At 37.6% G+C, this 25,699-nt stretch overlaps 1 protein-coding gene across 1 annotated transcript in view; it reads right to left on the bottom strand.

Moving 5' to 3' along the window:
• MFSD14B (major facilitator superfamily domain containing 14B) overlaps positions 1–25,699 on the bottom strand; it is a 117,617-nt gene that overhangs the window by 32,172 nt on the left and 59,746 nt on the right. Inside the window, exons 3-4 of the mRNA XM_052645011.1 lie at positions 16,430–16,492; positions 1,207–1,334 (exon numbers count right to left, since the gene is read on the bottom strand). Coding sequence (XP_052500971.1) covers positions 1,207–1,334; positions 16,430–16,492 — 191 coding nt within the window. The remainder of the gene's footprint in view (positions 1–1,206; positions 1,335–16,429; positions 16,493–25,699) is intronic.

Below are 25,699 nucleotides of genomic sequence, written 5' to 3'. Positions count from 1 at the left end.
TTGAGTATCCCCCAAATCTATCAGTTGCATTTAAACCCAAAATGACTGAAACACAAAAGACCCGTCCAATCTAAACTGTGTTCTTCACATAGGAATAGCATCTCAGCAACAGGAATTCTGACCAAAATATCATTCATTCTTTGGGCTCAATAAAAACTAAGTTACAAGTCAGGTACAAATTTCAACACATTTTTATTAACCAAATGACTTTGGTTATTACATGCTAATTATTCTCTCCCTATTTATCATGAAAAAATAAGATCAAATTAAAATTCACATTATGATTCAGAATAGGCTGCTGGACATAATACGGTACACACTAAAGTGACTCCTGCCCCCTTTTAAAAAATTAATTCATTTTTGTCTGCACTGGGTCTTTGTTGCTGGATGCAGGCTTTCACAAGTTGTGGCGGGTGGGCTTCTCATTGCGGTGGCTTATTGTGGGGCACCAGCTCTAGGGCACGAGGCTTCAATAGCTGTGGCACACTGGCCTACTTGCCCAGTGGCATGTGGAATCTTCCTGGGCCAGGGATCAAATTCATGTCCCGTGCATTGGCAGACAGAATTCCAACTGGACCATCAGGAAAGTTGGACTCTTGACTTTTGATGTAAACTATGTTCATGTCAGTGCCCTAGAACAGGGGTCTTCAACCTCCAGGCAGCGGACTGTGGCCTGTTAGGAAGCGGGCCACCCAGTGAGAGGTGAGCAAGAGAAGCTTCACCTGCTGTTCCCCATGGCTCCCCACTGCTCTCATTACAACCAGAAACACACACCCACCCCTCCTTGTCTGTGAAAAAATTGTCTTCTGTGAAACTGGTCCCTGGTGCCAAAAAGCTTGGGGATTGCTGCATGAGCTGACAAAAACAACACATCTTCAAAGTCAAATGAGCCACAACTGAGTGAGTACAGAGACTGTCTGCCCCCTCCCAGGACCCAATCATGTAACTTACCTCACGACAAAAACAACTGCCCTTAGAGACATGTTTTGTTTCTATTCTTCACCTAAGTAACTATCTTAGACTTAATTTCATGTCCTCATTTATAAAATGGACATGATGGCAACTGCCTACTTGTTTTCAGTATTAGCAAAGAGTTCAAATGAAAATACAGGAACAATTGGTCTGCAAAGGTTGAAAAGTGCACTGTATGTATTGTCCATATGTGACTCCAAACAGACAGGCATGCTGGAGGGCCTAGTCACTCACCATGGACTGATTCTCATCAGTGGAATTGGGAAGCAGGTGAAGAAGACAGTGACAAGAAGAAAGGGCTTCCTTCCCCACACATCAGACAGTGCACCTATGAGTGGGGCACTCAAAAACGAGAGCAGACCCTGGAGAAGAAAGCAGAAGCAAGGGTCAAATTTATAATGTGATTCCCTCGATTACTTATAATTTTCATTTTCTAAATGAATTTCTAAATGCTCTAATTCATTTTAGTGGCTCTGAAACAGAATAATTTGTAACATTAAATACAACCTGTTTTTTTTTAAAAAAAATTCTAACAAAATTTGTAAGCATGCTATTTGAGAGGGAAGAAAAGGATAAAAGCTTGTTTTCTGGGTGAAACTGGAAAAGTGAGGTGATATGAAATATATATACTCACAGCTGGCCCTTAATGTGAACACACACCAAAGGTATGGGAAGAACCCAGACACTTAATTCATTTTATAAAAACATACAGTGTATCTATTACGTGCAAAGCTCTGAATTAAGTGGTGAAAGGAAGACACTCAGATGAATACGTACCTTCTGCTCTCAAAGGGCTTGTAAGCTAATAGGGATAAACAGGATGAATGTGCATATACTAAATGTCCATAAAAGAAGTAGATTCTATTTGTCTGATGAATTTAGAATCAGTTCAGTTCAGTTCAGTCGCTCAGTCGTGTCTGACTCTTTGTGACCCCATGAATCGCAGCACGCCAGGCTTCCCTGTCCATCACCAACTCCCAGAGTTCACTCAGATTCACATTCATCGAGTCCGTGATGCCATTCAGCCATCTCATCCTCTGTTGTCCCTTTCTCTTCCTGCCCCCAATCCCTCCCAGCATCAGAGTCTTTTCCAATGAGTCAACTCTTCGCATGAGGTGGCCAAAGTATTGAAGGTTCAGCTTTAGTGTCATTCCTTCCAAAGAAATCCCAGGGCTGATCTCCTTCAGAATGGACTGGTTGCATCTCCTTGCAGTCCAAGGGACTCTCAACAGTCTTCTCCAACACCACAGTTCAAAAGCATCAATTCTTTGGCACTCAGCTTTCTTCACAGTCCAACTCTCACATCCATACATGACCACTGGAAAAACCATAGCCTGGACTAGATGGACCTTAGTCGGCAAAGTAATGTCTCTGCTTTTGAATATGCTATCTAGGTTGGTCATAACTTTTCTTCCAAGGAGTAAGCATCTTTTAATTTCATGGCTGCAGTCACCATCTGCAGTGATTTTGGAGCCCCCAAAAATAAAAGTCTGACACTGTTTCCACTGTTTTCCCATCTGTTTCCCATGAATTTAGGATAGAGATAATGAGAAGATGCACAAGAGCTGAGGCTAAAGGGAGGCAAGAGCACCACAACACATAAGCAAAGAAGGTAAAAAAATGTCGCTGGTCACTCTGCTGGCTGACCACTTCCATATCAATTTCTTTTTTGATGTCAGGGCCCTTTGAGGTGGCCACAGGCCTGCCTCTCAGACTCTGCTGGTGCCACTGTCCTCCCTTTAGATGCTATGCCTATATACATGGCCACCACCACTTACATTATGAATAGTTTTCCAATCTCTTTTCTGAGTTCTGTGTCTATAGTCAAATGGACTTTCCTACTTGGACATTTAACATGAACACTGTTCCCTATAAACCTGACCAAACACCCACACTTCCTATCTTGGCTAAGAAGCTGTCCAAAACTTCCCCATCATTCCTTTGCTCCCCAAGGTGATTTTTCAGACCATTCTCTTATAATGACTTCTCTAGGTCTATCCCCTGCTGTGATGCATTTCAGCATTTCTTGCCTGGATTTAAATAAAAAAATCTACTGTTCCCTGCCCTTCGTTCTACTTCCTTTCAATCTGTCCTCCACATAATCCCAAGAGAAACCTTGATGAGCTGCAGACTTCAGTTCTTTGATCCCCTGTTTAAAAATCTCAACTGTGCACAACTGAAATTCTTCAAGTGTTTGAACTCTGCTTTTAAATAGTAAAATTAAAAATGAGTGATGGAAAACCAAGATAGATGAGTTAAGAGCGGGGAGATGTTGATAAATAATGAAACTAGATGATGAGTACATGGGTATTTATTATCTTATTCTTTTTGTATATCTGAATTTTCATAATATATTAAAAAAAAATCTTCAGCACAGCATACAGATAGAACCCTTCAAAATCTAGTACCTAGCACACATCCTATGCTTTGGCTATATGCAATACTTGTTAGTTTTCTGAACATACTACATTCCTTTGTGCAAATGGGCATTTGCAAGGCCCTTGCTGTGCTTGTAGCCATTTTCCACACTTGGACCTGGTAAACTACTAGTCATTCTTTTCAACTCTGGGCCAGGAGTACCTCTTCCTCTATTTTCTTAGCTACTCAAACAGAATTAATCACACTGGTTTCTGAGGGGTGCAAAACAAATAACTCCTGTCCCCACTCTGGCACATATCTCTTCTATTGTAACTATGATACTCTATTACAATTACTTGTTATTTGTCTATCTTCTTTATTAGATTAGAAATTGAGATTAAGGTTAGAGGAATGATTTTCTTTCATCTCTGTACCCTTGGTACCTACCACACAGTCTGGTGATAAAGGTTTGCAAAGAGGTTTGGTAACCTGAATAGAACTTTTATGAGCAAATCAACTCATGTTTCTAAGGCTGAGAAGAGAAACAACAGGATTCTAATCCGCTATCAGCCACTAGTAAACCCAGAGACAATGGGCCAGGCGACAGGTAAACTGAAGCAAGGGGGAGGTAAGACTAAGACTCAGTGGAGGGGAGGTAAGCTTAGGAGAAAAGCATTTGACTCCTCTAAAATAAAATATTAATCTATGCCTATCCTTGGAAGAAAAGCTATGACAAAACTAGACAACATATTAAAAAGCAGAGACATTACTTTGCCAACAAAGGTCATTACAGTCAAAGCTATGGTTTTTCCAGTAGTCAGGTATGCATGTGAGAGTTGGACCATAAAGAAGGCTGAGCACTGAAGAAGTGATGCTTTTGAACCGTGATGCTGGAGAAGACTCTTGAGAGTCCCTTGAACTGCAAGGAGATCAAACCAATCAATCCTAAAGGAAATCAATCCTGAATATTCAATGGAGGAACTGACGCTGAAGCGGAAGCTCCAATACTCTGGCCACCTGATGGGAAGAGCTGACTCATTAGAAAAGACCCTGATGCTGGGAAAGACTGAAGGCGGGAGGAGAAGGGGATGACAGAGGACTAGACAGTTGGATGATATCACTGACTCAATGGACATGAGTTTGAGCAAGCTCAGGGAGATGTTGATGGGCAGGGAGGTCTGGTATGCTGCAGTCCATGGGATTGCAAAGAGCTGGACAAGACTGAGCGACTGAACAACAAGACATCAAACTGTGCAATTTATAAGACACATTGGATTTCCAGCATTTGGTCTGTTTTTGCATCAAAAGAGTTAAATGATCTCTTTAACTAAGAGCCAAACAACTGCAGAAGCAGGGCTGAAATTCATGCCCTGCAACATCAGTTTTATAAATTTAGAAAAGCAAATCTTTTACATTGCTTTAAAATCCTCTAAAAATATCAAATACCTGAGTTCTTGGGTAGTATAGAACTGGTCAAGAAAAACATGGTAATAAATTTAAGAGGACAAAAGAATAGAAATAAGAATCATCTCAAAAACAGTAACAAAATCTAAACACAAAGAACCCTGGAAAATTTTTTGGACAGTTCTGATTTTATATTTCATACAATAAGATATGGAATGCATGCCATTAAAACAAACGACATAAGAAGGCCAAGAATTAAAGTTTTATTTAAAATAATGCAGTTTTTACACACACAAAAAAATACTATTATCTAGATTCTGGATTTCAATTGTAATTTAATCTATTAAGTAATTATTATTTTAAAATAATGCTCAGTGACAACTGTTGTTCAGTTGCTCAGTAGTGTCTGACTCTTTGTGACCCCATGGACTGCAGCCCACCAGGCTCCCCTGTTTTACACCATCTCCCAGAGTTTGCTCAAACTCATGTCCATTGAAAAGATGATGCCATTCAACTATCTCATCCTCTGTCACCCCCTTCTCCTCCTGACCTCAATCTTTCAATCATTAAAAGATCATTGTATTTTTTAAAAATAATTCTCAGTGACAACAGATACTCAAAATAGCCTCTGGGAGAACCTACATTTATTATGATGCTGAAATACAATCTAATAAAATACTTGCCTCTTTGGAAAACTTGTATTTCTCAAAAATCAAAGACTCTCTTCTGTTTCAGAATTACTTCTTCATCACCCAATCCATCCTAGATCCTATCATGACACATTATTAGAATAGTAGATTGAGAAGGATATCTGTACCTTGACTAGGCAAGTACTGCAGCAGTCCTAAAGAGGAAGAGCATGATTTGCAAATGAGAAAATATTTAAAGATTAAAACCAGACTGGGACTTCCCCGGTGGTCCAGTGGTTAAGACGCCACACTCCAAATGCAGGGGACACAGGTTTGATCCCTGGTCTGGGAACTAAGATACCACATGCCACAAAGCATGGGCAAACAACACCACCACCAGAGTGACATCAAAATCGTAGCCTTTAGCATAAATATAGTTGGCTCTCATTATCTACACTGGTTATGTTCTGTAAGTTTCCCACGAACACCGAATTAAGAGAATCTGGAACTGCTGTTGTAGAGGAAACAGAAGGTTGTATTCCTACCATTCTCTGGTCACATATTTTAATTAACTGATCAATATATAACCTTGGTTTATGTGTATTTCTCTTGAAAGATGACCTATTTAATATGTAGGCTGCTGACTTACTAACACTGAAGTCTCAGCCTCAGCACTATGACTCATGTCTGAATGAGGCTTATCTAACACAGTATTTTCTCCATAATGTATATCAACACTCCCCTACACTAAGAAACACTTAACAACACTTGGTCATTTTAAACGGGAAAATTGTCAACAAAAGGAACAAAAATGCAAGATGCATAGCACTAAATGGACTGCAAAATGGACATGCTCACAGTATGAGACCTGAAACAAAAAGAGTGTCCTTTGTCCAGCCTCAGCTGGAAACATGCAGCTGGGCAACTCAGACTGCCTCCTTATGCCACACATGCATGAACATGAAAGCACTGTACTGACTCAGAGGTTGCAGATGAATTTAGTGAGTAGGCAGATTTTGCAAACAAGAAATCTGGAAGTAACAAGGGCTGAGTGTACTAAGCCATGCTATCAGGGTTCAGTGACTACTGGATAAAACATGGTGTGCAGAGTCCAGTGTGGACCAAGAATTAGTATGTCAGTTTTGTAAATTAGCTTCCCAGTCCAGTAGATTTTTAAAGTGGCATAATTAACTGGTCAGTAATCATAACATGGCCTTCAGTTCACTTCATTTGCTCAGTCGTGTCCGACTCTTTGTGACCCTCTGGACTGCAGCACACCAGGCTTCTGTGTCTATCACCAATTCCCAGTGCTTGCTCAAACTCACATCCACCGAGTCGGTTATGCCATCCAACCATCTCATCCTCTGCCATCCCCTTCTCCTGACTGCTGTCTTCAATCTTTCAGGGTCTTTTCCAGTGAGTCAGTCCCCTGCATCAGGTGGCCAAAGTACTGGCGTTTCAGCTTCAGCATCAGTCCTTCCAATGAATATTCAGGACTGATTTCCTTTAGGATTGACTGGTTTGATCTCCTGGCAGTCCAAAAGACTCTCAAGAGTCTTCTCCAACACCTCAGTTTAAAAGCATCAGTTCCTCAGCTCTCAGCTTTCTTTATAGTCCAACTCTCACATCCATACATGACTACTGGAAAAACCATAGCTTTGACTAGATGGACCTTTGTTGGCAAAGTGATGTCTCTGCTTTTTAATATGCTGTCTAGGTTAGTCATAGCTTTTCTTCCAAGGACCAAAAGTCTTTTAATTTCATGGCTGCATTCACCATCTGCAGTAATTTTGAAGCCCAAGAAAAGAAAGTCTCTCACTGTTTCCATTGTTTCCCCATCTATTTGCCATGAAGTGATGGGACCAGACGCCATGATCTTAGTTTTTTGAATGTTGAGCTTTAAGCCAGCTTTTTCGCTCTCCTCTTTCATTTGCATCAAAAGAGTCTTTAGTTCCTTTTCTCTTTCTGCCATAATGGTAGACATGGCCTTACAGGCTCTAATTTGACAAAATAGCAATTAAAGCTTAGTGTTGAATTAAATACAATTATCTATAAACTTTTTAAAGCATATAAAGAATGGCAATTACAACTCACTTGAAGCAAAAATACATGAATTTTATACTTTATACAGCTATCATAAAAGTATTAAGCATAAGGTGTCCTTAACATAAGCAGCTGACAAATATTTGACTAAATAAATGTGTCAATACTGTTAAAGTTTTAAAACTAAAAAATTTTTTTGTTTTGTTTCCTTCAAATATTTTAATTAACTCTGTAACTCAGTATGAGAAAAATGGTACCCATGAAAAATAAGATACAGTCATTTAACTGCTTTTGAAAACTTTAATTTTTCAATGAAAAAGTTCACATCTTATGACATCCTTTGTAAGCCACAAGGACGCAGAACATATAGACATAGATTACCCCCAAATTATATCATTTACTTTGATTTTGCATACAGTATTTTACTAATAATGACTTTCATCTCTTTCATTTTTTAAAAGGGGATCAAAGAGAAATTTTCACACTGATGGGATTGTTTTTATTTATATAACTGACAAATGCAAATTTTTCACATTAAAAATAGTCCTAAAACAAGAAGCACCTTTCAGACCTAGGATACATTATACCCTACACAGTACACAGCTTTTCTTTCCAGGACGCACAACAATCAGTTTTATAGGACAAATGACAAAAATGACACACTAAAATCCAGGAAAGGTGATTTGAAAAGCATGAGGAAGGTCTAAGAACAGCTAGTAATTCTGAAACTTCTGGGAGAGACCAATACGGGCAAGAGGGCTGAAATGTTTTCTTTTGATTAAGGGAGAAAAGGAGATGGATATAGGGAAGATCCACCGAAACAAAATTTTAATTAAAATATAAAGAAACAGACTGTTTTCACAGGTTTTCCCTTAATCTTAGAAGTGATAGGGCCATTACTTCAAATTGATTCCAAGAAAAAATAACGGCACATCTATATGCCACTCTGTTCTATGGCTTTCACACAAATGTCTTACCCTATGAGAAGGGTACTACTAGGGTAAGTAACTAGCCTAAGGCTCAGGGCTCATAAGCAGTAGAACCAGGATTCAGCTCAGGCTGAGGTGGCTCTAAGACCTGAGATTAACCCGGCCCATAATTCAAATCAATTATCACACTATTTTTCTTACTAACATTTTAGTGTCTCTGTCCTGAAGCACACAAAGTACTAGACTTTACCTACTTGTGAATTCTCTTAAGCACATTTCATTAAATGTATAAATTACCAGTCTGTTATAAAATGATATTTAAAATTTATGAAGTCATCTCTCTCAAGTAGTTTGCTTTACAATATTGTTTACAGATAATTAAAAGGATAGTTTTTATCCAACTTCCTGTCCAAACTAAGGAAGCAAGATTGTGTACGTGTGTGTATGAAAAACACTTCTGTATTTAGTAATACTGAAGAGTAGCTAAAAGGGGACTTTAAAGGTATCTTGTTTTTTATTTTTTAATTCTTAGAGACATCAGTCAACAAGTTCTCTGTGTGTTTGTGCTATGTAATGGTTGATGATTTAATTCATGAAATCGCAGGATGAGACAGTTTGGCAGTAATTCCTAGGCTCAGATAAACTCTTGACATCTTAAATGTCCCTGTATGAGTGTTCAGGCAGAGGCTCGACATGACCATGTCCTTGATCAGACTTAACCATCCAGTCTAGACTGAGAAGAAGCATTCCATGTGAATCCTTGTGGTCAAGCCCTGGGATGGATTGCTGGGTCTTCCACTTTCCCCCTCTTTCAGCCTCTTGCTGTGATGTTAAAGCTAGACAAGAATAAAGCAGCATGCTTTAGAGGCACTTTGTTCATACTGATTGACCCAGCTATATACCAATCCTGGACATCCAGCCAACTTAGTTTTAGTTAGTTTGGGACACTGATGAAGATATCTAGTTTTTAAATATGTATAAAATAAGCTAAAGAAGAAAGCTAAAAGAAGTTTCAAGGTGGACACTGGGCAATCAGACCAACTGTCTTCATGAATAATATTATTAGTGACTCCATCTGGTCATATTAAATCCAGCAGTAATAACTTGACTTCATCTACTAAGTCAAACCACAGCATCTCAGCCTGGTTATACTTCCAATGAAGTGTAGCCAAAACTACTTTAGTGGTTAGTTTTATGTGTCAGTTTGGCTAGGCTATAGTACCCAGTTATTTAGTCAAACACTAGCATGGGTGTTGCCATGAAGCTAATTTGTGGATGTGGTCTAACATCTACAATTAAATGGCTTTAAAGGGTATTTTTGTTGTTTAGTTGCTAGGTCATGTCCAACTCTTTGTGACCCCATGGGCTATAACCCGCCAGGTTCCTCTATCCATGGGACTTCCCAGGTAAGAATACTGGAATGGGTTGCCATTTCCATCTCCAGGGGCTCTTCCCAACCCAGGGATTGAACCCATGTCTCCTGCATTGGCAGGCAAATTTTTTACCAACAAGCCAGCCACCAGGGAAACCAAAGTAAAGGGTAGTACCCTCAATAATATGGGAGTCTCATTTAAGTCAGTTGAAGGCCTTACGAGGAAAATCTGAGGTTTCCAGAGGAAAAAATTCTACCTCAGACTGTAGCATCCTCAGGACTGTAACATCAAGTCTGGCCAAATTTCCAGCCTGTCCTACATATTTCAGACTTGCTAGCCCCACAATCATGTGAGCCAATTCCTTAAAGTAAGCCTCTTTATACAAATATTCCATTGGTCTTATTTCTCTGGAGAACTCTAACACAACTTATTGCTAGTCATATAACAATGTCTGCCATATATTTCAATTTCATAAAGATAAAAATTGCTAGTGAAAAAATTTTTGAGTAGGACTTTGAAAACCTGAGAAGTATGATTAAGTATGAGTTTTTCCCTTTATAACTGTTAAGATGAACAGGTACTAAATTAACAATCATTAAATGAGAGGATTAATGCAAAATAAATTTCATTATTGAAAAATTAAGAATTGAACAATCTTTATTAGAAAAATAAAGAACTTGAGGACACTTCATAAAAGTAGCCAGCAAATAATGTAAAAATACCTAACCTCACTTGTAATTAAAAAAATACAAATAAAATTACAGTGAGACATCATTCTCAAGCTATCAAATTGGTAAAGATCTGAAAAGTAATACTTGTATTAGAGGATGGTGAAACAGATATACATACTGCTGATGGGTGTGTGAAATGGCACAATTGCTCTAGGAGATAATGTGGTACTATATATTCAAGATTTCTTAAAATGCCCACACTTTTCTACTCACTAGTTATAATTTTACAACTCTATTTCTAAGGAAACAATAAAAATATATAAAGATTTATTTTAAAAATGTACTCAGAATTATCTTCAATAGTTTACAATTAGAAACCACTTATACAGGGAAATAGATAAACAAATTATGGAATATTAATACAATGGAGTGCCATATAACCATTGCAGACAATACACGTAGTTTTTACTTTGCATGGTAGTATGGAACTGAAAGAAATGACTGCAAGCTGAAACCATGTAGTTATTCTAATCAATGGGAAAAACTGATTTATTCTTTGACTTTCAGAAATTTTTGTCAGAACACTGAAAATTCTTTCACTATCACTTATAAATGTCTAGTGAAATGAAAGAAATAGAAAAACTAGTATTTATTTAGTACACCATAATTTAAAGCATTAATAATTAAAATGTTCTTTGTAAAAAAAAAAAACATTAAGAGTCATAAGACTAGCACTTTTCTTCTTTGAAAGTCTTACATGATGCACATATCTTCTATGAACTGGAAAACTGTCATAAGCATTTCTAGGTTTGGATCAGATTCCAACATATCACTGGATCAAAGAGGCAACACAATACACATTTTGCTTTACATGCATGAACTGAGAGATGCACAGTGACCAGGTCATCAACACTTTGAACTGTCACAACGGGTTATGACGTGCATCTGTTATTGACATAGTGTTTTGTGGACTGAGGAGTTAGCAGTTATTTATATTTTATGCAACTACTCACAGTTAATACATATGGTAGTGGAAATCTGAATTGTGTGTTGGGAGACTCATGCTATTTAACTGAACTGTGGCAACTGAAATTTGTGTGTACTACAACATGCAAAGAGAGGGCTGCTTGTACTTCACGTAGTTTTAATGTCATGGGGAAATTAGAAGGTATAATTAGCAAATGCTTGATATAAGGGAAAAAGAAACATAGTTATAGTCTCTAAGTAAGCTGGATCTTGACTTTATCAAAAGGACTATAAAAAAGCCTGGAAGAACTTTTAATTCAACAGTATTTGTTGTTTAGTCGCTAAGTTGTGCCCAACTCTTTGGTGACTCCATGGACTGTGGCCCTCCATGTTCTTCTGCCCATGGGATTCTCCAGGCAAGAATACTGGAGTGTGTTGCCATTTCCTTCTTCAGGGGATCTTACAGACCCAGGGATCAAACCCACATCTCCTGCACTGGCAGGTCGACTCTTTACCATCTGAGCCACCAGGGAAGCTGAGTGCTAAGAACTATGCGGGGGATAGCAGTGAGAAAAGTGGACAAAAATCCACGTCTTTAAGAAACTTTCAGTCTAAAAGAGGAGGAGTGAGGAGAACACAATAACAAGATAAAGATAAAGCAAAACATATAGCATGTCAAAGGAGAGATAATGCTTTGGAGAAAAAGCAGAGTAAGAGGATTAAGAGTGATGAGAACTGGATACATTACTCAAGATGGCAGTCAGTGAAGCCTTCACTGACAAAATAACATCCAGGTGAGGAGCTGAGGGTTAGAGAGTAAAGACTTTCAAAACCTGGGAGAAGCAAGCAGAAAAAAACAGTACCTGCAGAGCCTTCAGGCAGAAATAGGCTAAGGAAGTTGTGGCTGCAGCAAGGTCAGTAGGAAGTGGAACAGAGTAGAAGGATGCTGTCAAGAGAAAATGGGGGTTGGGGTTGGGTGGTTAAGAAGAGTGCCACAGGGACCCCCAGAGGTCCAGTGGTTAAGACTGTGCGCCTCCAATACAGGGGACACAGGTTCAATCCTTGGTCAGGAAACTAAGATTCCACATGCTGCTTAGCACAGTGTGTATATATATATATATATATATATATATATATAAACATATAAACATATACATACACATATATGTGTGTGTGTGTATGTGTGTGTGTGTGTGTGTGTGTGTGTATATAAAAGAAAGGAAGAAGAATGCCACCAACTGGTTTATATTTTATCATGATCTCTACCAAAGGGCTTCCCTGGTAGCTCAGTTGGTAAAGAATACACCTGCAATGCAGGAGACCCTGGTTCAATTCCTGGGTTGGGAAGTTCCCCTGGAGAAGAGATGGGCTACTCACTCCAGTGTGCTTGGACTTCCCTTGTGGCTCAGATGGTAGAGTCCACCTGCAATGCAGGAGACCTGGGCTTGATCCCTGCGTCAGGAATATCCTCTGGAGGAGGGCATGGCTACCCAAACCAGTATTCTTGTCTGGAGACTCCCATGGACAGAGGAGACTGGTGGGCTATAGTCCATCAGGCTGCAAAGAGTCAGACATAACTGAGCCACTAAGCACAGTACACACAGCACTGAAAGGGGAACAAGTAGAGTTTTGATGATGGTTCTATTTTGAAGTAGAATAACAGAATTTGCTGATGGATTGGGTTCCGGATATGTATGGAAGAGAAAGAAGACTGATTCTAGGAATTTTGGCATAAGCAAGAATGGCATGACAAGTAACTAATATGAGGAAGACTTGTGAGTTGGTCAGGCTGGAGGGGAAGACCAGGAAATTAGTTTTGGAGCTGTTAACTTTCAAATACTTATTATGCAAGGAAGTAGAGATGTCAATTAGGCAACTGAATATACAAAGTCTAAAGTTCCAGCTCAAGGTCTAGGAAGATACTTATTTGAGAGTTTAAAGTCTTAAGTCTGATGATATCATTAAGGGAGTTAAGTATAGAAAGAAAAAAGAAATTGTCCCTGGCTTGAGCCCCTTTATCTGTCAGAAGTCTCGGAAATGAGGAACATAAATTACTTGTCAGAAACAGGGTTAAGAAAGAAATTAATTTGAAAACACAATTTTTAGAAACTCAAATTACTGTATGACCCAGAAATTCTACTCCTAGCAATGTACCTATGATAAAGTGAAAACAATGTCCATATCAAAACTTGTATACAAATGTTCAAAGCAGCATTATTCACAATAATATAAAAAACCAGAAACAACCCCAAAATGTCTATCAACTGATACATGGATAAACTGTGGTATGGATACAGAGTGAAATACTGTTTGGCCGTAAAAAGAATAAAGTACTCATAAGTACTACAGGTGAAATTTGAAAACACCATAAGAAAAGAAGTCAGTCATAAAAGACCATACTGTATATTCCATTTACGTGAAATGTCCAGAACAGACAAACCAATAGAGACAGAAAGCAGATTTATACTTGAGATTAGGGAGGAATGAGGAGTACAGGATTTATTTTTGTAGCAATGAAAATGTGATAAAATTGACTGTGTTGATGGCTGCACAACCCTGAGTATAATGAAAAAACCACACGTGCACTTTAAACGGATGACTTGCATGGTAGGTGAATTATATCTCAGTAAAGCTGCTGCAGTAACCAAAACCACAAACAACCAACCCCCTGCCCAACTGGAGAATTCACAGAACAGAACTGGTTACTCTTGTTTACTTACTTTATTGATGCTCACCCCAAATCTATTATGATAGTAAACTTACAAAGTGAAAGTTAACTGTAGAAAATCTACAAAGATGAACAAACTGTATAAGGAAGAAAATTAAAAATCATCCATAAATACACACCCTTTCAAACTTCAGGTGATTCCTTTTTAATCATTTCCCCCCCCTGCTTACTTACATTTATTTTGGTCAAAATAAAACTGGAACCATACTATATTACATTATATGGCTACACCACACATGTCTATTCTTCTAATTTTAAGGGATTTAAAAAGTTTCTACACGTTTATTATTACAAACAGTCCTTTAGCCGAATCTCTGAATAACTCAATTTGAGAAGAACAAATTTCTAGAAATGCAATTACTTTGTTAAAATATGTGAATATTTTAACTCTAAAAATACTGCCTTCCAGAAAAGCTACACCTATTTATCCTCTCATCAACAGTGCAAGGGGACACAATTTACCACAAATTGAACTAGTTCTTGTCAGTTTAAAATTTTTTACCAATGTGCATGAAAAAACATCGTCTTATTTAATTTGGGACTCATTTCTTAATAGTGATAAACTTATTTTTACATTGACGTCTTTTGTAAACTGCCAGCTTACATCCTTCTTTGCCCTTCTGGGATGTTAGCCATTTTCCTACAGTTTTACTTTGAGAATGCTTTTATGTATTCCTTCTTCTATCACAAATAACAGCTTGTCATTTGTATTTTAAGTTTGATGATGGTGGCTTTGACTTACCAAAATTTAAAGATTGATATAAATGACTCAATCTTTTCATTTATGTATAATTCTTATTCTAAAAAAGAAAATCTTTCCCCAGACTGGTGAGAAAAGTGATCATCAGACTTTCCTTGTAACAGTTTCTGTTATTTTTCTTTGCAACATTTACTAAGTATTTAACACATGAATGTAGAGTGCTAATAGTTTTACATATACTAGCTCACTGAATCCTCACAATCACCCTACAAGAGATCTTTTATCTTTCTCATAGTTTTCCAGTGAAGGGAAGATTACATTATATGACTAAGGTAATCGTTAATAAGATGCAGAACAGAAATTTAAAGCAAAAGCAATATAAAAGCCATATTTGTTCCACTGTGCTCATATCCATATTAAGACATTTTAATAGAGCTATGCTTGGCTGTAGGGTTCTCTCATATCCTCATCTGAGAAACAACGACCAGTTACTAAAACATGTAACTCCTTAAGTTCAATAAATTGAAGTTCAATAGTTGCTGAAGTTATTGATAAGTCCTGGTCCACACCCTTGAATCAACTTAAATACTTTATGTTCTATGTTTTTTTTACAATAATATTGTGGGTATCTCTAAGTGAAAGTATGATGAGCTTGCCACTTGGCTTTCAGACACAGACCAAGTTGGAGTTATTCTGTAGAACCAGACTAACATAGATTTTATTCGCTCCACATGATAAAAGAAAAAGATCTACAGAGTGACTTTCAAAGAATCCACTATAATGATAAACTTATGTCGTATTTGTAATCAATGCCCTCTCTCATTTAGTTTTTCATTTGCTCATGTAGATAAAACTGATCACAACTAGTGCTTAAATAAAAACACACCAGATTCTTGATAATATTCCTCCTCTCAATGAGTATTAAAAATGTCTTATTTTACTTTATTTAAATTGTTCTGTTTTACTTATGTTATTATTGTAAGCATTCTCAAATTCTTTTTGAAAATAGGCAAAGAATAAACAGTATTCATTACAATTAATGTTGCTCAAAGCATTCCTCTGACTGAATTTAGCAAAGTACTATGGCATAATTTTAACTGTGCTTTTCAAAACAACATAAAATTATGTAGACTGATATTACCTAAGTTGAAAAGAACAAATTAGATGCAGAACACATATACTTTACTACAAATTGGGACTGGAACAAATCACATTAAAATTTAAACAATGAATTAAGGTTAATTATGTCGAGTGGTTGAGAGCTCAGAAAATTGTGTCTAGAACACCAGCCTTGACATAAGACTTTACATCCAACTAAATCTTGATGACTCCATCTTCAATCTCAAGGTCTATCTTAAAATAAGAGATTAATACTTGACCGATTTTTAAGACTGATTTTATTCTGTTAATAGAGGAATTAAAAGTTCACACAATTATACCCTTCATATTCTGCTCTGTACATGTTAATAAAAATAAAGCAGTGCCTTATGGATTTGGGTTGTATTTTATTTTGACTTTGATAATTCAACTAAAAATTTGATTTACAAAATTTACAAATGGTAATAGTTTTCCAGAGTCCTATTTAAACTTCCAGAGTTAAGCTATCAAGGATTCCTGGCTTTGGTTTGTTGTGGACCAAACAAAAATTGTTCTTACCTTTACACCCTGAATGAGACCATTCATGAGGAATGTGTGTTGAGGAAATGTTTCATGAAGAACCTACAAAAAGCAAACAAACATCAAGAAAAATTCTAAAGTAAATGAAAGGGAAAGATTTCTGACTCTTGTTAATGGCAGACTAGGTAACTAAACCCTGGAATGAAAAATATTAAGGAATAATGAATTATGGAAAATGTCTTAAAAGTATGAAAAGGTAACAAGATAATGAGGTAAGAACCTAAAAAGGTATGCCCAGGATTCAGTTGCTTTTGCTACAAAAGCACAAACAATTTAAAGGATGTACTGCAAAGAGTTACTCAAACTCAGTTATGAACCTGCAGCCCAGCTTCATGGCACGTACATGGTCCAGGAAACCTCAAACCTTAAATTCAGATTATACTGATCCAGACTGATAGCCTCTCCAGATGTTTAGAAGAAAAAAATCTAAAGTTATTTCTGAAAAGGCCATCACTCAGGCTTCACATCAACCATATATGTACTTTCTCAAATATAATGACAAGGACATAATCAAAGGTAATCAGATACAGAAGTAAATAAGACACCGTGAACAAGAAAACAGCAAACAGTACGTAACAAACACTCAAAGACCTCATGTTTTGGAATTATTTAACAGACTTTAAAAATAGCATGCTTACTGTGTTACAAGACATATAAAGTAACCTTGAAACTTTGCAGCAGATTAAAAGAACAAAAGTCTAGAAGAGAAAAAACTAAATTAAAAACTCAATGGGTATGTTTAACAAGATTAAACACAGTTTAAGACAGAATAACTGAACCAAAAGGTAGGTTAAGAGAAGTTATCCAGAATGCAGCAGAGACAAATAGACAGGATATAAGACAGAAAGTAAGAGACACAGAGAAGCCAATAAGAAAGTCTAACAATGTAAACTAGTCCAGTAATAACAGTGAGGCAGAGAAAATATTTTAGAAGCCAGTGATTGAGAATGTAGTTGAATCAATGACAGACATCAATGAAGAGATTAAAGCACCTATCAAATTTTAAGCAGTATAAAAAGAAATCCACATTTGCAATCAAATTAAAATTATAGAGAACCACAAAAAAATTCTTTAAAATAGAAATAACAGATTACTTTCAAAGGAACAACAGTTAGATTATTTCTTAAGACTAACATTTTTGAAATGAGACAAGGAGTGTGCTATTCTATCATCAGGATAGTAAGAAAAATAAAACAAATGCCAATCTAAAATTGTATACCCAGTTAAAATGCCCTCTGACACAAAGGCAAGTATCCACATTTTTCAATTTGGCAAAAACAAGTTTATTAACTTACAGTAATGAGTTTACTAACTTATAGACTCTGCTAATTTGACTGTGTGGATCACAATAAACTATGGAAAATTCTGAAAGTGATGGGAATACCAGACCACCTGACCTGCCTCTTGAGAAACCTATATGCAGGTCAGGAAGCAACAGTTAGAACTGGACATGGAACAACAGACTGGTTCCAAATAGGAAAAGTAGCACGTCAAGGCTGTATATTGTCACCCTACTTATTTAACTTCTATGTAGAGTACATCATGAGAAACGGTGGGCTGGAAGAAGCACAAGCTGGAATCAAGGTTGCCAGGAGAAATATCAGTAACCTCAGATAGGCAGATGACACCACCCTTATGGCAGAAAGTGAAAAGGAACTAAAAAGCCTCTTGATGAAAGAGAAAGAGGAGAGTGAAAAAGGTGGCTTAAAGCTCAACATTCAGAAAACTAAGATCATGGCATCTGGTCCCATCACTTCATGGGAAATAGATGGGGAAACAGTGGAAACAGTGTCAGACTTTATTTTTGGCGGGCTCCAAAATCACTGCAGATGGTGACTGCAGCCATGAAATTAAATGACGCTTACTCCTTGGAAGGAAAGTTATAAGCAACTTAGACAGCATATTAAAAAGCAGAGACATTACTTTGCCAACAAAGGTCCGTCTAGTCAAGGCTATGGTTTTTCCAGTGGTCATGCACTGATGTGAGAGTTGGACTGTGAAGAAAGCTGAGCGCCAAAGAATTCATGCCTTTGAACTGTGGTGTTGGAGAGGACTTTTGAGAGTCCCTTGGACTGCAAGGAGATCCAACCAGTCCATTCTAAAGGAGATCAGTCCTGGGTGTTCTTTGGAAGGAATGATGCTAAAGCTGAAACTCCAGTACTTTGGCCACCTCATGCGAAGAGTTGATTCATTGGAAAAGACCCTGATGCTGGGAGGGATTGGGGGCAGGAGGAGAAAGGGACGACAGAGGATGAGATGGCTGGATGGCATCACCGACTTGATGGACGTGAGTTTGAGTGCTGCGATTCACGGGGTCGCAAAAAGTTGGACACGACTGAGTTACTGAACTCAACTGAACTGAATATATTTAAAAAAAAACTTTCAAGAGAAGGAAAATTATAGAGGTATAATTAAGGTTCAAGATGCAAAATAAAATAAAGATCATGGAAAATGGTATATAAATGAACAGGGATGCTGCAAAACAAAAATAACAGGTCTTATAGTTTTTATTTTTATTATACAGAAGTAAAATATTTAATTGGATTTTACATAGAGCAGTGTGTACATGACTGTGTAAAGTGGATAGGCTACAAAGACCTTTTGTATAGCACATGGAACTGCTCAATATTATGCACTTGCCTGCATGGTCGGGAGGTTTGAGAGAGAATGGATACATGTATATGTATGGCTGAATCCTTGTACTATTCACCTGAAACTACCACAACCCTGTTAATCAGTTGGCTATATGCCAATATAAAATGAAAAGCTTGAAGTCTGAAGTAAAAAAAAAAAGTTTAGAGAAGGAAATGACAACCCGCTCCAGTATTCTTGCCTGCTAAATCCCACGTCAGAGGAGCCTGGTGGGCTATACAGTTCAAGGGGGTCACAAAAAGGCAAACAACTCTTTGTGACTAAACAACAAAAACAGAATACTTAACAATATTCATTTACCTCATTTATGCTAATATGCTGGACATCCTAAAGGAATCTTTAAGGAAATCAACCCTGAATATTCACTGGAAGGACTGACGCGGAAGCTGAAGCTCCAATACTTTGGCTACCTGATGTAAAGAGCTGACTCACTGGAAAAGACACTGATGCTGGGAAAGATGGAAGGCAAGAGAAGAGTGAGGCAGAGAATGAAACGGCTGGATAGCATTGCCGATTCAATGGAAATGAACTTGGGCAACAATGGGAGACAGTGAGAGACAGGGAGGCCTGGCATGCTGCAGTCCACGGGGTTGCAAAGAGTTGGACATGACTTAACAACTGAACAATAACATGTTAATATTATATAAAATTAAAGATATGGATTAAGAGTAGACTTTTTAAAGTTTACATGTAATGCTATAGAAACCACAAAAATAACAGGAATAGAGTAGAATACTTCTAATGTAATAGAAGAAAAAATAGCCTAACTATTCAAGGCAAATGAAGGCAAAAAGGAACAAAATGACAACTTAGAACTGCAGTACATAGAAAAAAATAATGAAGTAATGGAATTCACAAAGACTTAATATACCAGTTAAAAGGCAAAAAAAGTGTAGCCTAAACCCAGAATTTGAATCACAGGATTTGGAACCAAAGGATAACTTCACTCATACTGGGTTTGCCAAAAAGTTCCTTCAGCTTTTAAGTAAAAATAAAAGACACATTTTTCATTTTGCCAAGAATTTTATTGAATAACGTATTCACCATTTTGTTCCACTTATCTTCTGCCATTTTCCAGTCAACTTCATAATTCGATCTTGCCTAAACTTTTTATCTCTTTGAGCAAAGAACTGTCACAGGTGGCTTCTACAGTCTTTCAGGGAATTCAAATTTTTTTCCATTAAGATAATTTTGTATAGACTGAAATAAGTCAAAATCTGAAAGTGCAACATCTGGTGAACACAGTGGATGAATCAGAACTTCCCAGCCAAGTTATAACAATTTTTGCCTGGTCATCAAACAAACATGCATTATTCTGATGGAAGATTAAGCATTTTCTGTTGACTGATTCTGGATGCTTTTCATTGTGTGCTTTCAGTTGGTCTCAATGGGCGCAGTACTTGCTGGAATTAATTGTCTGGCTTTCCATATAGAGTCCATAATAAAGGATTTCCTACCAATCCCACCACATACATGACATCACCTTCTTTGGATGAAGACCAGCCTTCAGTATGGTTGGTGGTGGTTAATTTCATTTGCCCAGCAATCTTTTCCATTTCACATTATTGTACAGTATCCACTTTTCATTGTCCATCACAACTTTAAAAACTGGTATATTTTTGTTACATTTAAGTTAAGAATCCAGTGTGCAAATACAGTCAAGAAGGGCTTTTCTTTTGCTTAACTTGTGTGGAACCCAAACATCAAAGTGACTGACATAACCAAGCTGGTGCAAATGATTTTCAATGCCTGGTTTTGGATATTGAGTATGTTGGCTCTCTCCCACGTGGTATAACATTGACTTTACCATCCAGCAAGAAATCTCCAGTATGAAACGTGGCAGGCCACTTTTGATACATTCAACAGTCACAGCACCTTTTCCATATACTGCTCTTTTTTCTGTGTTTCAGTTCTGTTTTTACCTTTCTTGAAATAGTAAAGCATAATGTGTTCAAAAAATGTTGCTTTTTTCCTTCCACCTTCAATATTAAAATGGCTACAAAAAAATTCATCAATTTTGATTTTTTTTTCAAAAATTCATGCTGCTATGACAACCATCACAATACAATTTTACAAAACTTTCTAATGAAGTTAAAAGCAACTAAATTGAACTAGATAAAAATGGATAAACTGAACTTTTGCATAAACTAAGATCCCATAATGTTTAGCCAGAAAAAGAAAATCAAGCACATGAACATCAAGACATGTACAAGATGTTTATAGCAGCATTGTAGGAACAATGGAAAAACCAGAAACAAATATTCATAAATTGCACTAACAGTGCACAATAGAAAAAAGGAAGCCCCAGAAGACAACATGAATGTTATACATTATGCCCTTTTTAGAAGTTCAAAAATAACCAGAATCAAATAACACAGACACATCCGTGTATTTATATATACAATAATGTGATCTAAATCTAGAAAGTAATCAAGCAAACGACAAAAAAAATTCAGAATTGTAGTTAACTTTGTGGATGAGGAGTAGGCAAAGAGGACACAGAAATAAATTGTTATTGGGTTCTGCATGGGTTCATCAGTATTCAACACATCCTTAAAAACTATGCTGCAGCAATAAATTTTAAAAACAAAATAAGAAGGATAAAACAAATGGGGGATGAATGTTTAATTGAATGTTTCATTCCATGAGTGAAACAAATCTATGTATCATGAAGACAGTTATGATTAATCTATTTCTATGCACCTGAAATCCTATGAGTTACAAAAACAGAGGGAAGGAAAGAGTGACTAGCCTCTAACTTTAGAAAGTTTACCTCCATAGATTTTTCAAAAAATGAAATTAAGATGTATCCATAGAAATGATTTCAAATCTATCCCTTAATAACATAATTTTTATAGGTTAGAAAAGATTTGCCATCGCAGCTAGTGGCATTTGAACTCTACTCACTGTACTGAAAAATAAACAAACAAAAAAAAAAAATAGAAAAGATAAAGGACAACAAATAACTCATGTGCAAAATAAGTTTTCAGAAAAATCTTTTCTAATAACAAATTTCATAGAATAGAGATACAGAAATCTTCAAAGGGAATACTAATCAATATTAGAACTGTTTAATGATTTATCATATGCATCATAGAAATATGGTAAAATAGCAAAACATAACAGTATATTTTTAAAAAATGTTTCTCTGATCCCTGGTGTGTCAAAAATATTTTCTGATAAGAAAAATGTTTCTCTTATCCAGTCTTTTAGCCCCACTTTTTCCCTATTATACACTGTCAGACCAAGGCTGAGAGCTTAACAGGTATTTTTCAAACTCCCCTTCTCTATGGGTTTCAGGGGACTGCTGGTGAACACTACACCAGTAACTCCAGGACTGCTTTCACTCTGTCAAAGGGACAGTAATTCTGTTCACCTCTGCTGCCTCCAGCTTAATCCTCACCTTGCAGACCTCTGGTGTCCCCTAAACAGTTCTACATTCAAGATGATCCAAATATGCATTCATTTATGCAGGTAATGTATCTAGCATAAAGAAATTAAATCTTTAATTTGGCAAGACCGTATCCACGTCAATCTTAAAGGAAATCAACCCTAAATATTCATTGGAAGGACTGATGCTGAAGCTTAAACTCCGATAATTTGGCCACTTGATACAAAGAGCTGACTCACTGAAAAAGACTGATGCTGGGAAAGACTGAGGGCAAGAAAAGGGGGCAAAAGAAGATGAGATGGTTGGATGGTATCACCAACTCAATGGACATGAGTGTGTGCAAAAGTGAAGGACAGGGAAGCCTGGTGTGCTGCAGTTCATGGCGTTCCAAAGAGCTGGACACAACTGAGAAACCAACAACAACACATCCATGTATGAATGACAGAACATGGATTTACTGAACTGCATATTAGAATATATAGTTCTACAGGAATTAGATACAGGAGATCAGCCCTGGGATTTCTTTGGAAGGAATGATGCTAAAGCTGAAACTCCAGTACTTTGGCCACCTCATGAGAAGAGTTGACTCACTGGAAAAGACTCTGATGCTGGGAGGGATTGGGGGCAGGAGGAGAAGGGGATGACAGAGGATGAGATGGCTGGATGGCATCACTGACTCGATGGACGTGAGTCTGAGTGAACTCTGGGAATTGGTGATGGACAGGGAGGCCTGGCGTGCTGCAGTTCATGGGGTCGCAAAGAGTCAGACATGACTGAGCGACTGAACTGAACTGAAATGAGCAGCAGGCATGGCAGGGCAATGGAATTTCTGGCAGTATAAGAAACTGTTTCTGGGTAATAAAGCAATGATGTAGGCAGTTCTAAAATTTTTTAATATGTGCTTTTTAAAACTTTCCTACTTTTTCCTATTAAAAAAAGATAATGAAATAGTAAAGTTTTATTAAAGAAATAAGTAAAACAAAACAAGTCAATAGTTTATTTTCTACTAAGCTAAGGACTAAACCTTTATAAAATAAAGCAGCTATAAAGAAAATAGAAAATTTTTCCAAACTTTTCAAGTTCAAAAAATTTTTTCAGTATATAAATAATTATACTACAAAAGACAGTAACTGTTATCACAACAAACCTCATGCTAGGAATTTTCTGGTGGTCCAGTGGTTGAGAATCCACCTGCCAATGCAGGGGACGTGGGTTTGATGCCTGATCCAGGGAGATTCCACATGCTGTCAGGAAACTAAACCTGTGTGCCACAACTACTGAAGCCTGCATGCTCTAGAGCCTGTGGTCTGCAACAAGAGATGCTGCTGCAATGAGAAGCTGGCATGCTGCAACTAGAAAAAGCCTGCACTGCAAGTAGAAAAAGCCTGCATAGCAACAAAGACTCAGCACAGCAAAATAATAATAATAATAATTTTAATTAATTAATTTTTAAAAAGTATACTGACTTTCAGGTCAACATGGTGGAGTAGAAAGACCAGCGTGCAACTCCTGTGAGAGCACCAAAACTGAAACTAGCTGTTAAAAACCATCGACAGGAGAACACTGGAACCCACCAAAAAAAAGATACCCCATGTCTAAAGACAAAGAAAAAGTCACAAGGAGGTGCCAGGAGGGGCTCAGTTGTGATAAAATCAAATCCTATACCTGTCAGGTGGGTGACCCACAAACTGGTGACAGTAATACCAAGGAAGTTCTCCCACTGTTGTGAAGGTTCAGAACTCCGCATCAGTCTTCCTAACCTGGGATCTGGCAAAGGAACTGGGAATCTCCAGGGAGTCTGACTTTGAAGACCAGCAGGATTTGATTACAGGGCTTCCACAGGACTGGGGGAAACAGACTGCGCTCCTAGAGGGCAGAAACAAAACCTTGTGTGCACCAAGACCTAGGGGAAAGGAGCAGTGACCCCACTGGAGGCTGAACCAGAGCTACCTGCTAGTGTTGGAGGGCCTCCTGTTGAGGCGTGGGTCAGCAGGGCCTCACCGTGGGAATGGGGGCACTGGCAGCAGCAGTCCTGGAAATGGACCCTTGGTATAAGTCCTCCTGGAGGTTGCCACTAACCCTACCAGAGAGGTGGCTAGCCTCAGGCTAAAAAACAAACAGGGAAGAAGCACAACTCCACCACCCATCAGCAGACAACTGAATTAAAGATTTATTGAGCATGGCCCTGCCCACCATTGCAAGACCCAGTTTTCCCAACCAGTCTATCCCGTCAGGAAGCTTACACAAGCCTCTTAGCCAACTTCACTAGAGGGCAGACAGAAGAAACAAGAATAATCACAACTCTACAGCTGCTAGAAGAAAAACCACATTATAGAAAGTTAATCAGCATGAAAAAGCAGAAAGTTATGTCCCAGATTAAGGGACAAGATAAAACACCAGAAAAACAACTAAATGAAGATAGGCAAGGAGGCATGGAGTGCTGTAGTCCATGGGGTCACAAAGAGTCTGACATGACTGAGCAACCGAACTGAACCTTCCAGAGAGAGAACTGAGAATAAAGATAGTGAAGATGATCCAGGATCTTGGGAAAACAATGGAGAAGATGCAGGAAGTGTTTGCCAAAGACCTGGAAGAATTGAAGAACAAAATAACAGATGAACAAAAAACTAGAAGGAACCAATAGCCAAATAACGGAGGTAGGAAAATGGATAGATGACCTGGAGGACAGAATGGTCAAAATCACTGCCACAGAACAGACTACAGGAAAAAGAATGAAGAGACCTCTGGGACAACAATAAACACACCAACATTCACATTATAGGTGTCCCAGAAGGAGAAGAGAGAGAGAAAGGACCCAAGAAAATATTTGAAGAAATATTAGCTGCAAACTTTCTTAACATGGGAAAGGAAATCGTCAAGTCCAGGCAACACACAGAGTCTAAGGCAGGATAAACCAAAGGAGGAAAACACACAGCAATCAACATGACAAAAATTAAAAGCAAATATAAAATATTAAAAGCAACAAGGGTAAAATGACAAATAACATACAAGGGAACTTGCAAAAGGTTATAAGCTAGTTTCTCAATAGAAACTATACAAGCTAGCAGGGAAGGGCATGATATATTTAAAGTGATGAAAGAGAAGCACCTACAATCAAGAATACTCTACCCGGCAAGACTCTTCTTCAGATTAGTGATCACACCATCATGATTATCTGGGTCATGAAGATCTTTTTTGTACAGTTC

This window comes from Budorcas taxicolor, chromosome 8 (genome assembly GCF_023091745.1).
Source record: "Budorcas taxicolor isolate Tak-1 chromosome 8, Takin1.1, whole genome shotgun sequence".
Classification (NCBI taxonomy): Eukaryota; Metazoa; Chordata; class Mammalia; order Artiodactyla; family Bovidae; genus Budorcas; species Budorcas taxicolor.
This window is presented reverse-complemented; position numbering and strand designations above follow the sequence as displayed.